We start from the raw sequence: 15,377 nt of genomic DNA, 5'->3' as shown, positions 1-15,377 counted from the left end.
AGTGGAAAAAAACAAAAGGAAGTTTCTTCCAACAACCGGTTCTCCCGAATAGGCGCAAACTGACTGAATCCCACCACTGGTGGATAAGGCAGGGCCAGCCAGGAGTGGAATTCGCGGGGTCTCTGAACTGCGTAAAATCTTAGCTATAGGTTCTCCCGAACACCTGCGGACCCCCACCAGCCCTCCCCTGATTGAGCCTGGAATTAACAGTCATAAGTCTTTGCAGTCATTAAGTGGGTACCTACATAGCCACAACTGATTGAAAGACCTTTTTTACAGGGTGGTCATTAAGCAGACTTGCTGGTCTTTAAGCAAATCCATTTTTATTAGAAATTGGAAGTAAACTCCTAAACCTGGCAAAAAAAACCATTGAAAATCAAAATCATTTGACCAGCAACAACTGTAAAGGTGAGCTAGTTGCAAAATGCTCCAAATGCGATCCCACTAATTCCAGGGAGTTTTGTGTAGCCATCAGAACTTCAAAATCATCTTCCAAGTACCTTTTGCAGGGTCCATCAGAACTTAGAGCAGTTGCTAAGCGACCAGTCGTTAAGTGAGGACTACCTATACTAAGTCACAACTCCAGCACTGGCCCTACTGGCTGAAGTTTTGGAAGATGTATGCAGTTCAACATCTTCAAGGCAACTGGTCCTTCATGCCTGTTTTCCATTACTAATAAGTAAACTTACTGGTCCCTGTCTGCTTTCCTCAGAGCAGCTTCCTCATCACTTGCCATCTGATTCTTCAATTGGAAAAGGGACGGTTTGGACACAGGACCTTTCATGGACAACGTACATGCTATACCTCGGGAGTGAGCCCCTCCCCACGTGGACACAATCTTTCCCTTAGAATGTCTTGTCTGTTTTACTTAATACCTGAATTTGAGGAGGGAAATCTATAGCTCCAAACCCTAGGTGACTCACAGTGGTGGGTTGCAGGTGGTACGTCCCAGTATGGGCGTACCGGAGCCTGCCTGGAGCACCATGTACCGTTCTGATACGGTGCTCCGGAGAACCTGCCCGCCCGCCCGAGCTCCTTACCGGTCCTTTAAAGCTTTCGGTGCTTCCGCGCAGAGCACATACAGTGCCTGCACGATGCTCCGACGAGCAGCTGGAGTGTCGCGGAGGCTTGCGGAAGCATCGCTGGCAGCTACAACACATGTGCGCACTGCACGCATCCATGTGGGCATTGCCGGGCCCGTTCCAACCGTACCGGAACCCACCACTGGTGCCACCCCTACCCCTGGTTTTAATCAAATTATATACTGTATTTTTCGGACTATAAGACGCACTGGAGTAGAAGAAGCACCATGATTTTGAAGAGGTAAATTTTTAAAAAAGTTTTTGCACTCTGCAGTCCTCCCAAACCCTCTGCACCCCTCCTTTTTGCCCCCCCCCCAAAAAATGCATGCAGAGTTTTGGGAGGCTTGTAGAGTGCTCCTGTGGGCTGGGAGGGGGCACAGCAAAATATGGCCCGTTTTTTGCACATTTTTGCCCTCCCAGCCCCCAGGAGCACTCTGCAGGCCTCCCAATCCCTCTGCACATCCATTTTTGCAAAGGGGGCAGGGTTTTGGTAGGCCAAAAATGCTGCATTCAGTGTAGAAGACGCACCCAGATTTTCACCCTCTTTTTTTGGGGGGGGGGAAAGGTGTGTTTTATACTGCGAAAAGTATGATTCTTCTCTGTAGTTATCTGAAGGGCTTCATAAGCAGAAAGGTAAGAATACCTGTGTACATCTCAAACACTAAGCAAAGCACCTTTGGAAATTCTATCGCTGCGTAGGAAGTACAATAGCATAGTATATTAATCAGCCGTGAGCGTGGGCAGATTTACTGGATCTCAATAATTATTTTGGCAGGCATTCCATAATCTTCGTTGGCAATTATTTTGTCTGGATCGGTTGGCAGCAATAGGCATTGAGAGACAAGGAAAGGAACAGCTCCGTGTTTTATCTGCAGCCGACAACATTTTTGGGTTCACCGGCATAATGGGGAAAGCCTTTAGGGGTTGCTTTAGGGGTAGCCCTGCTGGTTTTCAATCTAAAAGATGGATTGAAGCCCACTTTGTCACAGGTGTGAGGAGGGCATGTCATTAAAGAGAAAGGTGTGATGGGATCAGCCTATAGCAGGAGATTTGTAAGGAGTGGAAGTTGGAGAATTGGGAGGAGTGGGGGAGGTGATTCACAACGTAAATAAGATTACAAGATCAGGCTTGAGATGGCAAAATCTAATAACCTTCATCATATTTTTTTTGGCAGATATACTGGGGACTTGTAGTAACCTGAATTGGAGAGGTTGTTAAACTGGAAGGATTTCTTCTGAGCGCTCCTGTCTTTGGGCAAATATTTATTCGTAAATTGTTTCAGAAGGTATATTGATGCAATACACAATGAGGACAACCCTGTAATTACGTTTAGATTCATTCTATGTGGGAACCCTTGGAAAAACACCTAAGTGAACGAGTGTGAAGTATGTACAGTACCTTTAAAATCCATAACGAAATCTAAAAAGCCTTTTAATCCCTTCATTTTCCTCTTCGGTGTGAAAAAAAAATGTAATCAGTTGTTCTTTGTAAATTAGTGATTGGTGGTGGCCAAAGTCTTCTCAAGAAATCAGCTATTGACCGTATAAATGCAAAGTTTGCTTTGCGGTTTAACAAGTCATTTCTCTCCCAATTCCAAACTAAAGTTAGACCCATTTCATTTAAATATGAAAGAAGACTTAAAGATTTACATTTAAAAGAGCAAACATACCTTGTAGGATTCTCAAGATGTGAATCTTCCTGGATACGTTATGGGAGAACTAATGAATTAAATTGGAATAAAGGTAAAGGTTCCCCTGGCACATAAGTGCTAGTCGTTCCTGACTCTAGGGGGCGGTGCTCATCTCCGTTTCAAAACTGAAGAGCTAGCGTTGTCCGAAGATGTCTTCGTGGTCATGTGACTGGCATGACTAAATGCCGAAGGCGCACGGAACCTTCCCACCAAAGGTGGTTCCTATTTTTCTACTTGCATTTTTACATGCTTTTGAACTGCTAGGTTGGCAGAAGCTAGGACAAGTAACGGGAGCTCACTCCGTTACGCGGCGCTAGGGATTCGAACTGCCAAACTGCCGATCTTTCTGATTGACAAGCTCATTGTCTTAGCCGCTGAGCTACTGCGTCCTGGTTAAATTAGAATAAGTCTGCCATATTTGGAATATCTGAAGCAATTAGTACAGATGCATTGATGGATTACAGTGAAAAATTTAAAAAAAATATGACTTTTGTAATCCTTCTCTTTTTCTTTTCCTTACAGAAATGTTTTCTTTCTCCATCTAATAACCCTTATTTCATATTAACAATGGTGTCACATATTAATTCAGTGCATAATGAGACTGATCCTTTCTTCCTGTTTAGAAAGTATTTCTAAATGCTTTCTAAAATGGGACACCTATAAAAACCAGTTCTCTAGACGCTTTTCCTACATTCAACCTAACAATGGGTACAAGCGTTTTTTGCTTTATTTGGTAACTGACAGTTAACTGATTTTAAAGAATTTGAGGTCTACAGTAGATGCCTTGCAAGAAAGCCATTTCAAAAATGGCAGTTCTAGTTTTAACTCACCTTGCAAAATACTATAAATCTGTACCTTTTATTAGTTGCATCTCCATGACAGACTTATGTCTTTTAAATGGTCTAAGGGAGCAGCCCAGCTTTTCCTGGGGACTGAATTCTTGTGCCCAAATGACATTTTCTGTGTTTTGATCTTACGTTATTTCAAAACCCTTCTAGTATTTGGGCTTTTCTCAAAGTTGGATTTGTTTGCATTTTCTGCCATGCAAGTAATTTAAGATATTTGCTTGCCAACCAGTGACAGGGTTATTATGCTTGGTATTTCATATTGGTCTTCTTGACATTTTGAGGCTCACAAGTGTGCAATCAAAGTATTTATTTATAATTTGCCTGAAATGAATTAAGGAAAGTGGATGTAAGACACTATGCAGACTGGCCCTCCTTCGCCTCCAAATAATAAATATTTATCTTTTATCAGGTTGAGAAGTATTCCTTTGTGTTGAATGGTGAAGTAAATTGGGATTTGAAGAGAAAAAAAAAGTGTTTGAGTGAACCTGAAATCAATCCGGTTTACCTCAGTGCGGAATGGATTTTAAAATGTATTTATTGGGCTAAGGAAGCTGAGTGTTAACACATTTGAGTATTTGCATTTGAATTCATTGGCTTGGTATTAATGGTTTTAAGCAAGGCTTATGCTGCTATTAATATATTATGTTATGCTGTTAAGGGACACGGTGGCTCATTGGCTAAGACGCTGAGCTTGTCGATCAGAAAGGTTGGCAGTTCGGTGGTTTGAATCCCTAGCTCCGCGTAACGGAGTGAGCTCCCGTTACTTGTCCCAGCTTCTGCTAACCAAGCAGTTCGAAAGCATGTAAAAATGCAAGTAGAAAAATAGGGACCACGTTGGTGGGAAGGTAACAGCGTTCCGTGCGCCTTCAGTATTTAGCCATGCCAGCCACATGACCATGGGGACATCTTCGGACAGTGCTGGCTCTTCGGCTTTGAAACTGAGATGAGCACTGCCCCCTAGAGTCAGGAATGATTAGCACATAGTGCGAAGGGGACCTTTACCTATGCTGCTATTCAAGCCAGATTTCTGGACCTGGACCTTTCAGAGGGCTGATGGATCTTCACCTTGTTAGGAATTTTTGATGCCATTTTCATCCTCAATGTATTGACAAATGTGCCTTATGTCAAATTTAATGGGAAAATAGTTTTCTAAATCTCTTAATTTCAAAATTTTGGTGCTGCTCCTTGTTTCAGACTCCAAAGTGGGAGTGGAATGAGTTTTTTTGCAACATGGAAGTTTGTAAATGCAGTTAGATGCTTAGAAAATGCAGTTTTGGTAAGAAATTTTTAATGGAGAATTTTTTCCCCACCAAAGGGAGAAGGGAGAGCAATTAGCTAAACCAGACTCTAAAATGCCACCAGTGGTGGTCGTATAAGATTGGTAGACATGGTTTGCAGGCAGAAAACTCAAGATTCAGTTTTCAAATCATTTAAATAGGACTGGCAATGCCTCTGCTGTTCATTCTACTGCCCATCGATGTCAGCTAACTGACCGATGGGCTGACTTTGCATAAAGCATTTTCTTAAATTCCTGTGACACGTTCAGAGACAGCTTATATGGAATTCAGCAACAACATTCTCACTTTTTAGCTCCATTATGCCTAAAGGAAGTTTCACTTATACGGAACTGATTTTTTAAGGTGCCACTCAACCTTTCCCCAAGGGCAAGTAACAATGTTTTTTTGACCTCATTTGTTATTTTAAGGAAACCGTTGTTGCTTCTTCACATATCAGAATGGAATGCAGAAAATCACAAAGCCACTCTAGAAATCTCTACGTCTTAATATGGAATCCAGGTCTTCCTGATCAGAGTCCAGTGAACTTTGTGTGACACAACTAGTTGGACTAAAGTTGGCAGAGTGACTGTATTCCATGTTGCTGCTCCTACTGATATTCTCTGTCTCTTTGTCTCTGTGTGTCTCTCTCACAGAGAGAGAGAGAGAGAGAGAGAGAGAGAGAGAAGGAAATAGGCATTTTTTTCCTTGGTTGGTGTTGTTTTACCCTGGGTTTGCATACTTCCTTTTTCAATCACTTTTGCAAATTGCTTTTTAACTGCTGTTCAGTTATTAGCATCAATATGCTGTAAAGCACCAGGTGAGTTTCCTTCAATTTTTAGAGAAAGCAGTTTTAAAGAAGTTTAAATTACAAGTTTAAGGGCTTAAAAGCAAGCATTGTTTGGAATAAACAACAAAAAGACTGAGTTTGGAAAATTACAAATGGGCTAATGGCCCTGATGGATTTGAAATAAAATGAAGGGAATCCTTAAAAAAGTAGGAAACACTATTCTTTTGAATTAAAAAAAAAAGTGATAGGATGGGAATTTGAAGGTTGGACACTATAAGGAACTAAATATTACAATTAAACGAGAACACTTAAATTTGGCATACTAATACAGAATGGAGCAAAATACTTCATCATTGTATTAAATAATATTTGTGAACAAAGGACCCAGAAGTTAATTTTAAGATTGTATGTCATTATAGATAAAGTGTTTAAAAGATATTATGGAAGTGGAACAAGTTTTACCACATACAACTGAGGCCGATTTCAAAATGGATTTAAAAATGACAAGCTACAAGGGTGATATGGCAAAAGATGCCACACTGGATATACAAACAAAACCAGCTGATGACTTAATAAGTAAAAGAAATATACAAATAACAAAGCAAAAAAAAAAGCAACCTGGATAACTTTCCTGTGTTGGATTTATAAAAGAGACCTGTTAAAGATTTGGAGAATTTTGAGAGCAGAATTTTGTGCGATGTGGCAAATAAAAAAAAAATGGAAAAAACCCCAAAGTCCTAAGACATTATTTGAAGGGATTAAAAGACCAAGATTATTCAAACAACAAGGAAGGAATATAAAGTTGACTTATTTGATCAAAGTTAAAATAGATAAGTTATCTCTGGTAACCTTCAATGGACTTTTGCTGACCAGGTGTGAACAACAAGGCTTTAAGAATTTATAGATAACGTGCACGTAAATAATAACCAGACTCCTCCCCCCACTTCAATTAGAAATATCCAGAGAAGTCAGATGTGTGATTTTGGGGTATTTGTTGCATTCAGGGGAGGTGCCCCTGCGTTATCTGCAAAAGGTGCATAGCCTCAGTGACACACAACGTTGTTATGTGCAGTCTTTGGATTCCAGTAATGTTTTCTACTTAAAAGTGCTTTTTATTAGGAAACCGAATGTGGTGTAAAGCTTGCACTGAGGAATCTTCTGGGTGGAAGCAAGCAAGTAACAGTAGAATTCAATAGAATTCTTTATTGGCCAAGTGTGATTGAACACACGTGCATAGGCTCTCAGTGTACATAAAGAAAAATAAAATAGAATACATTCATCAAGAATCATAAGATACAACACTTAGCGATAGTCATAGGTTACTAATAAGCAATTCAAATTATACTAGGAAACAAATAAAACAATGTAAAATGGAAAGATACAAGCAACATGGTTATAGTCATAAGCGGGAAGAGATAGGTACTAGGAAGGAAGAGAATAATAATATTAATACAGTGTTGGGATAATTTGTTTAGCAGAGTTATGGAATTCGGGGGGGAAACTATCCTTGTGTCTAGTTGTTTTGATGTGGAATGCCCAATAGCGTCGTTTTGAGGGTAGGAGTTGAAACAATTTATGTCCAGGATGTGAGGGGTCTGTAGTTATTTTCACAGCCCTCTTTTTGACTCGTGCAGTGTACAGGTCCTCAATGGAAGGCGGGTTGGTAGCAATTATTTTTTCTGCAGTCCTAACTATCCGTTGAAGTCCGTGTCTGTCTTGTTGGGTTGCAGAGCCAAACCAGACAATTATGGAGGTGCAGAAGACAGACTCAATAATTCCTCTGTAGAAGAGAATCAGCAGCATTATATAGCATCAGTATTTTTGATCTTGGTGCCACCAGAGTCTGTGGAACGTCAACTCTCAAAAATTGCATAGGTAGATCACTCTGACTGGGATTCCTCTGAGGCCATCACAGGATAGAATTTCCTTGGAAAAGGCTACACCAGACACACCTACTTGCTAATCTCCCTCATCCATCTTGGGTTTGGATGAGGAGATGCCTTCTCCCTGACATTTCCTCCTCAAGCCAGGGAATTCTCTTATCTGCCTCCTGAGATCCTGCAGTTTTGCCCATCCTGGACTTTGTGTCCTTTTGAATGATTGTGTATTTAAAGGCTTTATCTGTGGGTCAGAACAAACAACTTGGGCTTTAAAGGGAACTTTTTGAACGAAATGAGCAAGTGGGGTCTTTGGTGCTCTCTGCGTATGGTTGTTTTCCTGCAGATGTTCATTATAAAACTAGGTTACATCGATGCTCACATGTGTCTGTTGCACATTTACAAGTTTTGTGGAAGTGTAATATATATTTGTGTAATATAATATAAAAGGGGAGGTGGTGGCTCAGTGGCTAAGACGTTGTTGAGCTTGTCGATCAGAAACGTTGGCAGTTCAGCGGTTCGAATCCCTAGCGCCGCATAATAGAGTGAGCGCCTGTTACTTGTCCCAGCTTCTGCCAACCTAGCAGTTCGAAAGCACATAAGAAATTCAATTAGAAAAATAGGAACCACCTTTGGTGGGAACATAGCAGTGTTCCGTTCGCCTTTGGCATTTATTCTTCCGGCCACATGACCACGAAGACGTCTTTGGACAGCGCTGGCTCTTCGGCTTTGAAACGGAGATGAGCACTGCCCCCTAGAGTCGGGAACGACTATTACATATGTGCGAGGGGAACCTTTACCTTCACCTTTAATATAACTGAACATATGTAGGAGGAGTGGTGGAACATAGGGTAGAGTGAAAAGAGGCATTGGTCTAGAATCCCTACATAGCCAAAAGTGAACTAAGTCCCCCCTCTTGAATTCCGTTGACCCATATCTAACTCCAAGCAGGTGTGTATTAGTTGAGAATATTTCCGTGCAAGGGTGTGAGTACCTGTAAATCAGTTTAATTGAACCTTCACATGTGGACCTAATCTTTTGGGTGTGAGAATGTACGACTTTGCATTTCTTCTTAGATGAGATTTGAAAACTTGTCATTTAGACTTGAGTTTTGAAGTTCATGAACTTCTTCCTTTGTTCAAGGGAGTCTGGGTAGCTCATAAAGATCACTTGAATAAAAAAATAACTGCAGTAACATCTCATGGTTTCTAACAGTGCTTCAAAATAGAAGGAAATAAATTATTGGTCCAGCTCATGGGCAAAATAACAGTTCTAGAAATGCGTTAAGCGTAACATCTCTTCTTAACTTGCACAGTTTTATTGATATGCTATTTTGAGGTAATCTAACACATGGGGAATTAAAAAGCAAATTACGTATTTGATGACACGCATTTGATTGCAGAAGTAATCCAAAAATGCAGTTCTTCCTAATAGCCAAATACTTAACATTTACCCAAATTTAGTTTTCCTTTGATACGGAGTATTTTTCTATTTCTGTTAATATATCGTATATGTGATCTTATATAATTTCTATATAAAGCCATAATGTATATTTATGGGGCTCTAAAACCTTCCGGAAAAAGAAACTATTAATGGTTTGTTCTGGAACAGGATTGTTTCACAATTGCATGCATTATAGATGGGAAATTTTAATTTGGTGATAAGGGGAGCTCTGAAGATACACATAGGTTTAGTTTGAATCTCTTCCCTACTTGTGTTTATAGGATTAGTAAATTTAGTTTTTTTCCCTATATGCAGCAATACAAATAAGGAAAAATAGGGACAATTTAATACATGGTTTACAAAAAAGATAGCATTTCAAACCCTGACACTAATTCTTAGCATGATCGTGTTATCTGGCAATGTTGGGAATAATCCAGCAATAGAGAAGTCGATTTAGAAATAGAAGATAATGAAGTCCCAAAGGTGCTTTTTTCCCTGTTTTTCCTTGAAGACATTTCGCTTCTCATCCAAGAAGCATCATCAGTTTTCAGAAAAAAGCACCTTTGGGACAACCATGACCTGGATGACTGAGAATCTCCATGGACAGAAGATTTTTTTAAAAATTCCAATTAACGCGGCTTGGATACTCAGAATACATTACCTCTTGGATTCCTCATTTCTGGATTGAAAAATAATAATAATGATATGAAGAACTGCATTGCTGCATCCACCAATATCCCCTTGGACTCTGTGTTGATCGATCCAAAGAACACCTAATTCTCGGTTCTGTCCTTCCAGTTGGCACCAGAGAATAAGAATCCTTTCTCTGTTCCCCTCCTCCCTCTTCCTCTTCTTTTTAATCACTTCTTTTCCCTTTCCTGATATGGAAGAAGTTGGAATCTCAGGGGTAGCTAATCCATTTCAGATGGTTTCCGTCCTTCCACCTCCCCCCCCCACCCCAACCTCAAGAAAACCAGGGTGCTCAGATTTCTCCCTTCAAAGCAGAAGAATGACAATTAGTAGTGGCTTGTTTATAAGCTGTTTTGGCTGTTTGAAGTCTTCCAAACCCATCTGCTTGTTCGTCCTCCTTCCAGCCTTTTAACTCCTGCCTTTAAAGAGCCCAGGGGATGTTGATTATTTGGCTTCTGTAGCTCCGAAGCCTCCTCCTCCTTCTCCTCCTCCTCCTCCTCCTCCTTCATGAGATCCACCCCTAAGCAGAATACGCACTGTGGAATGACAGGCATTTGTTCCTCCTTTGGAGGGAGCTGGCATGGGAGCGTATTTATGAGAATTACACGGTGCCCTGAACCAGGGATACAGCAGAGCTTCGACCCATCATCCTGGACATTTTTATGACTTGGGGGGGGGGTATTCGACTTGGGGGATGATCTCGGCGTGATTGGAGGGGCGCAGCGAAGTTTCTCCACCCCGCAGAGTCTTGTCAACTTTCAGGGGCTGATGTCTGTTCCACGGATCCGCTTGCCTTGCTCCCTCTCTCTCCGAGCCTACCTTGAAGAATAGAAGAATGGGACAGACGCGCTACTCCAGACCGGTATATCCAGCTCCCTTGGGTGAGTAATGGAGGGGTCTGGTTGCAGCTGAAAGCAGCAGCCAAGGATCGCAGGCGAAGCACGTTGAAAAAGAGATGGCTAGGGTTGTGTAAGTTGGAAGGGCTTTGGGAGTCTCAGAAGAGCCGAGGAGAGAGATTGTTTTCGTAATCCTTGCTTTAAAAGAGAGACAGAGACAGAGAGAGACAGAGAGGGAAGGAGGGAGGAAGGGAGAGAGAGAGAGAGAGAGAATCCCTCCTTTGGAACACTTATTGCTCTGTAACTTGTACCTGATGTACTTTAAGAACCAAGTTTTTTGATCTTTTGCTTGTGGCTGCCAGAGTGGTAAAAAAAAATTTAAAAGTGAAACTTGGGTCAGCAGAAAATACGTACCACAGATCTTGCTTGGAGTTAAATGCCTCAGACAGGGATGATGTGCTGATTTGCCTTTTCTCCTCTGTACAAATACTTCGTTATTAAAAGATTCATTATTCTAATCACCATCCCGAAGCAATTTATTCAGTCATCCTTTAGCAGGAGATTTAAAAAAAAGACCAAAATATGGATTCATATCCACTTGCTTCCATTTAAAAAAAAAACCCCATTCCCTCCACGATCTTACGCTTTAGAATTAAAATGGAATTATTATCGAAGAAGGAAGGAAGAGCAATTTCAGGTTGAGGATTCCAGACAGTGTCCTTCCAGTCCCATCCCACGGGTTTTGGGGCACTATTAATGCCACAGTCGTGGTCATTGCTGCTGTCCCTACAAAATCTCATAACTGTACGTCTCTTGGGTTCTGTTGAATGTTTGGGCAAAGCAGAGAGTCAAAGAATTGGGGGCAGATGCAGGGGAGGCGTCTTGTGGTGCCTCAATAGAGGATTCAATCTTCAGGATTGGGTACGTTTTGCATTTTAAAGAGTTAACATCAGAATTGTACAAGGAATCCCCCCCCCCCCATCTTCCTCTCCTATTTAACTGTGGACTCAATTGATTTGTCTAGGGAGACATCCAGAAAATATCTCTATAAGGCTACCTAGATTGACTTGATGTTGCCTGCTAGTCAACCAGGAGCTGACTTAAAGATGCTGACAGTTGAGGTTTTTAATGTACCTGCCATTAATATATTTTTCTCACAGGACTCCAAACTCGAGTTAAGAAACATTTCTTAGCCTGACTCTGTGTACAAGGTATATTGCACAAATAGGGTGTGACTTCAGTAGAGGCAGCCTTTGATTTGGGAAAGGAGCTTTAAGAGTTAAATTATATTGGCAGCTTGTCTTGTGGCCTCTATTATGAGTCGCATTTTAAATCTCCACTAAGTGCCTCCCCATTTTTAAGAAGCGATTTCTAATTTCGTGTGTCTGTGCATTCCCTGCTAATTTAAATTGCTAAATGTATTTAGCAATTTCCTTCTTTGCAAAGGAGCAGATTAGATAGTAGCTTACAGATCCTTGTGTTCTATTATCTTGTGTTCCCAATGTTTGGAAGACTTAAACCAAAGCACTGATAGTTGAAATTAAAACAAAACAAAACAATTCTTTAGCAATAGATAAACCTTCAATGTACTGTAGGCATCTGAAGAAGCCCGGTGAGATGGTTAGTACAGTATTTAGGGTGCAACATAACCTATACGTATATATTGTCTGTTCCATTGAGCTCACCTGGTGTTACTGAATGAAATCAACACACCTGTTTTGCACCTTAGTTTCTTTTAGATCATATGCATTCACCAGAGACAGAATGTATATTTGCCCTTATTGCAAATAGAGGTATATGTGGTATTTGTTGATGTGGCCGACACAGGTTACAATATTGGAAATAGCCATTATTTTTCTGCAGCAGGTTGTTTTTCTTTTCAGGTAGGTGGGGTGACCTTCCCCATACTTAAGCCCTGAGTGCACATAGTTTTGACTTCAGCAAACATATTGCAAGACAGTCTGGTGCTCTTGGGAAGGTGTGAGGAAATGTGGAATTCAGTTAAATTAAATATTTCCCAGACAAGGGCTTTATCCAACATTCTCTTGGCTCGTGCGTGTGTGGGTTCCCAGTGAAAGTATGTGCCGTGCAAATGACAGTATGCAGTATGCATGTAACAGACAGCTATAGGTGCACAACCTGTGTGTCCCTGGTTGTGTGAATGGGGAGTCTGTAGAGATGCTCAGTTATCCAGGTCATGGTTTTCCCAAAGGTGCTTTTTTCAGGAGGCAATTGGATGTCCTTATTTTTTTCTTTCGAAGACGTTTCACTTCTCATCCAAGAAGCTTATTCAGCTCTGACAAGGCAGTGGGGAATGGAAGGATTTATACTCCTTGCAGAAAGCTGGTCATTTGCATCCTTTTAGAGAGTCCTTGAAGCCCTTGGAGGTTTATCTGTGTCCCCAGGGTCACCTGAGTGGGGCTCCTGGTTCCTGTGGTCTGCAATTTTTCTCTCTATTCCTACTCCCACCCATTCAAAGGGTGTTATAGGGAGGTTCAGTTCCTTTCATTTCCTCCAAGAATTTGCTGCCACTACCACCATACACTTGTTCCTGCTGAAGTAGAGCATAGCCTTTTAAAAAAAAATTGCAGCATTAGCGTCTTTAAGCTTATCAACAGTAACTCTGGCTCTTTTTCACCCCTCAGTATCTAGCGCTATTAACTCTGATTATGATGAAAGAAAGAAAAAATGACAAAATATATTGTGTGACTTCGTGATGCAAACAAACCTCACTATTTTGTACTTGATACCGGGTGCAAATACCAAACTCACAGGGCTTTCCACAGGGATGCTATGATGTGTGTTTTGACACTCCCTCCACCCTCCTGTTCCCTGGGTGTTGACTTGACATTCATCTCCGGCAACTTATCCAAGCCATGGGTTGAAAAAACGAGAGTTAGCCGACCCCAATTACACCTCCTGCCAGGTCCCCCCACTATTTTTCTCAATATGCAAATGTGCTGTGTATCTCCCGCATGGTTCCTGGATAGTGAGAATGTTCGCATAGCGGATGCATCGTGTCCAAAGAAATACGGCTTGTGCCCAAAATAAGCAGATGTTTTGTGATACGGAGTTTAAACTTACGAAAGAGGAATAACCCGTTGTTTTTAATCAGAAAACATGCCAGCTTGAGAGCAAAAGATAAAAAGCCCGGGCAGACTTCCTTAATGAAAGAGCAAAAATAGTAGCACTTGGTCTACTTTTTGCTGCTACAATAGCATGAAAAAGCCTGCCGCTTGGGATCTTCTACCATAGCTGGAACTAGCTAGCTTTTATTCTTTTTTCTAATTGGAATATATAAATATATATCAATATTTGAAGAAACACATGACCTCCAATGTTTGTACCAATCTATATAAATCTGTTAGGAAAGATGTACAGACAGGACTTCGTGGCCTTGTGATTTTCAGTTGTTTTGTTAAATAATTTTAACAAAATTGACATTGTTTACCTCCAGAGAGTTTGCTGCTAGCCTGGGGTGACTACTAATGCAATAGCTGAAATACCAGGAAGAAGCCCCTTTGTACTCTTCCAGGATCTAGTGGATCGTTGTGCTACCTCAGAGCCATCATGGGTCGTTCTTGGCATCGTGACATCAGCCATCTTCCTCTTCTGCTTGTCACGCGGTGCTTGGTGCAATGCAGAATAAACTAATATAATGCCATCAAATTTATTGAGTTATTATTGAGCGCCTAGTGGATGCAGGACGTTGGCATAGGAATATATATGCATTTCTGCTAGGAAAAGGGGGGGGGGGTTATTTATTTATTTATTTCGAAAAAGCTTTAATTTGGTGGGTTTTTTGGCACTCCTTGACTGGCTTTGTTGTTACGGGAAACTGCTACCCTTTGGGAATATATAACTCAAATGAAGATTATAGTTAACAGTGGAAGAAATAGGCAAGATAACAGTTGCGTTACCCCAGAATTTTAAACATGTATAAAGAACGATGGGATCTACTGTCTGCATTAAAGCCAGAGGTTTTCTTTTTAAGACTGATGGGTGAACAGTTAGGAATATTATTTCAGTCTATGATTACTGCAGTGAGATTACTGTATGCTCAATGAGGGAAAGATTGGGCATTACCCAATGGAGTATATGGAGGAATGGTTAGAGAAATCGGCAGAACTTGTCAATATGGGAAAATTGACTTATTGTTCAGTGTTTCGCAACTATGGGAACTTTTAAGAGGGGTGGACTTCAACTCCCGGAATTCCCAAGGTTGAGAAACACTGGTCTTATTTGATTAGACAGAAGTCATTATTGACATTCATCAATGACTCCAAAACACCTTGCGGACTTTTTGCACAAGAAAGAAATGTTTGTGATGTAGGCTTTTGATGATTAGAAAATGTAAGTTATAAACCCACATTACCTGTTGATCCATCCATTTTTACACAACACAATTTTAGAATATTTATGAAGAAGAAAGTGAATATATTTTATTTGACTAAGATTAGCATACTTCATTGAGTTTTTGCATTTAACAGTTACTACTGTAGAATTATGATCTGATTACAGGTGGTTGCACTATTGCTTCAGAGTGATTATATTCCCAGTATGTCTTCACTGAATTACCCCTTTATAACCAGTAATCAATAGGATGAATTCTAGAACTTCATTGTTTTTTTCATGGCATTGGGAAGAATGATGAACATTATAATTTGGGGCTGCAGCAAATATCATTAAAATAAAGTTCCGACTGTGAACTTGGAGATGATCATTTCATCAAGTGAATGAATAAAATTAGACCTCTTATTAAAATACAACACATGAGTTAAGAGCTGTCCTTGGCATTTTCCTAAAGAGGAAGCAAGTTTTCAAATACTTGGAATATTTAGCAATGT

General features: G+C 40.6%; 1 protein-coding gene across 3 annotated transcripts in view; it reads left to right on the top strand.

Annotated features, from left to right (window-relative positions):
• The window catches only part of PHACTR4 (phosphatase and actin regulator 4), an 86,956-nt gene that overhangs the window by 32,315 nt on the left and 39,264 nt on the right, over window positions 1-15,377 (top strand). The window contains exon 1 of one of the 3 annotated variants that reach the window (XM_081961755.1): window positions 10,276-10,575. The exons of the other annotated variants lie outside the window; for them this stretch is intronic. Coding sequence (XP_081817881.1) covers window positions 10,530-10,575 — 46 coding nt within the window. The 5' untranslated portion in view covers window positions 10,276-10,529. Of the gene's footprint in view, window positions 1-10,275; window positions 10,576-15,377 lie in introns of those variants that run through there. 3 annotated transcript variants of the gene reach the window in all.

This window comes from Natrix helvetica, assembly GCF_964273705.1.
Source record: "Natrix helvetica genome assembly, chromosome: 9".
NCBI classification, from domain to species: Eukaryota; Metazoa; Chordata; class Lepidosauria; order Squamata; family Natricidae; genus Natrix; species Natrix helvetica.
The sequence above is the reverse complement of the archived record's forward strand: the minus strand, read 5'-3'. Positions and strand labels throughout refer to the sequence as shown.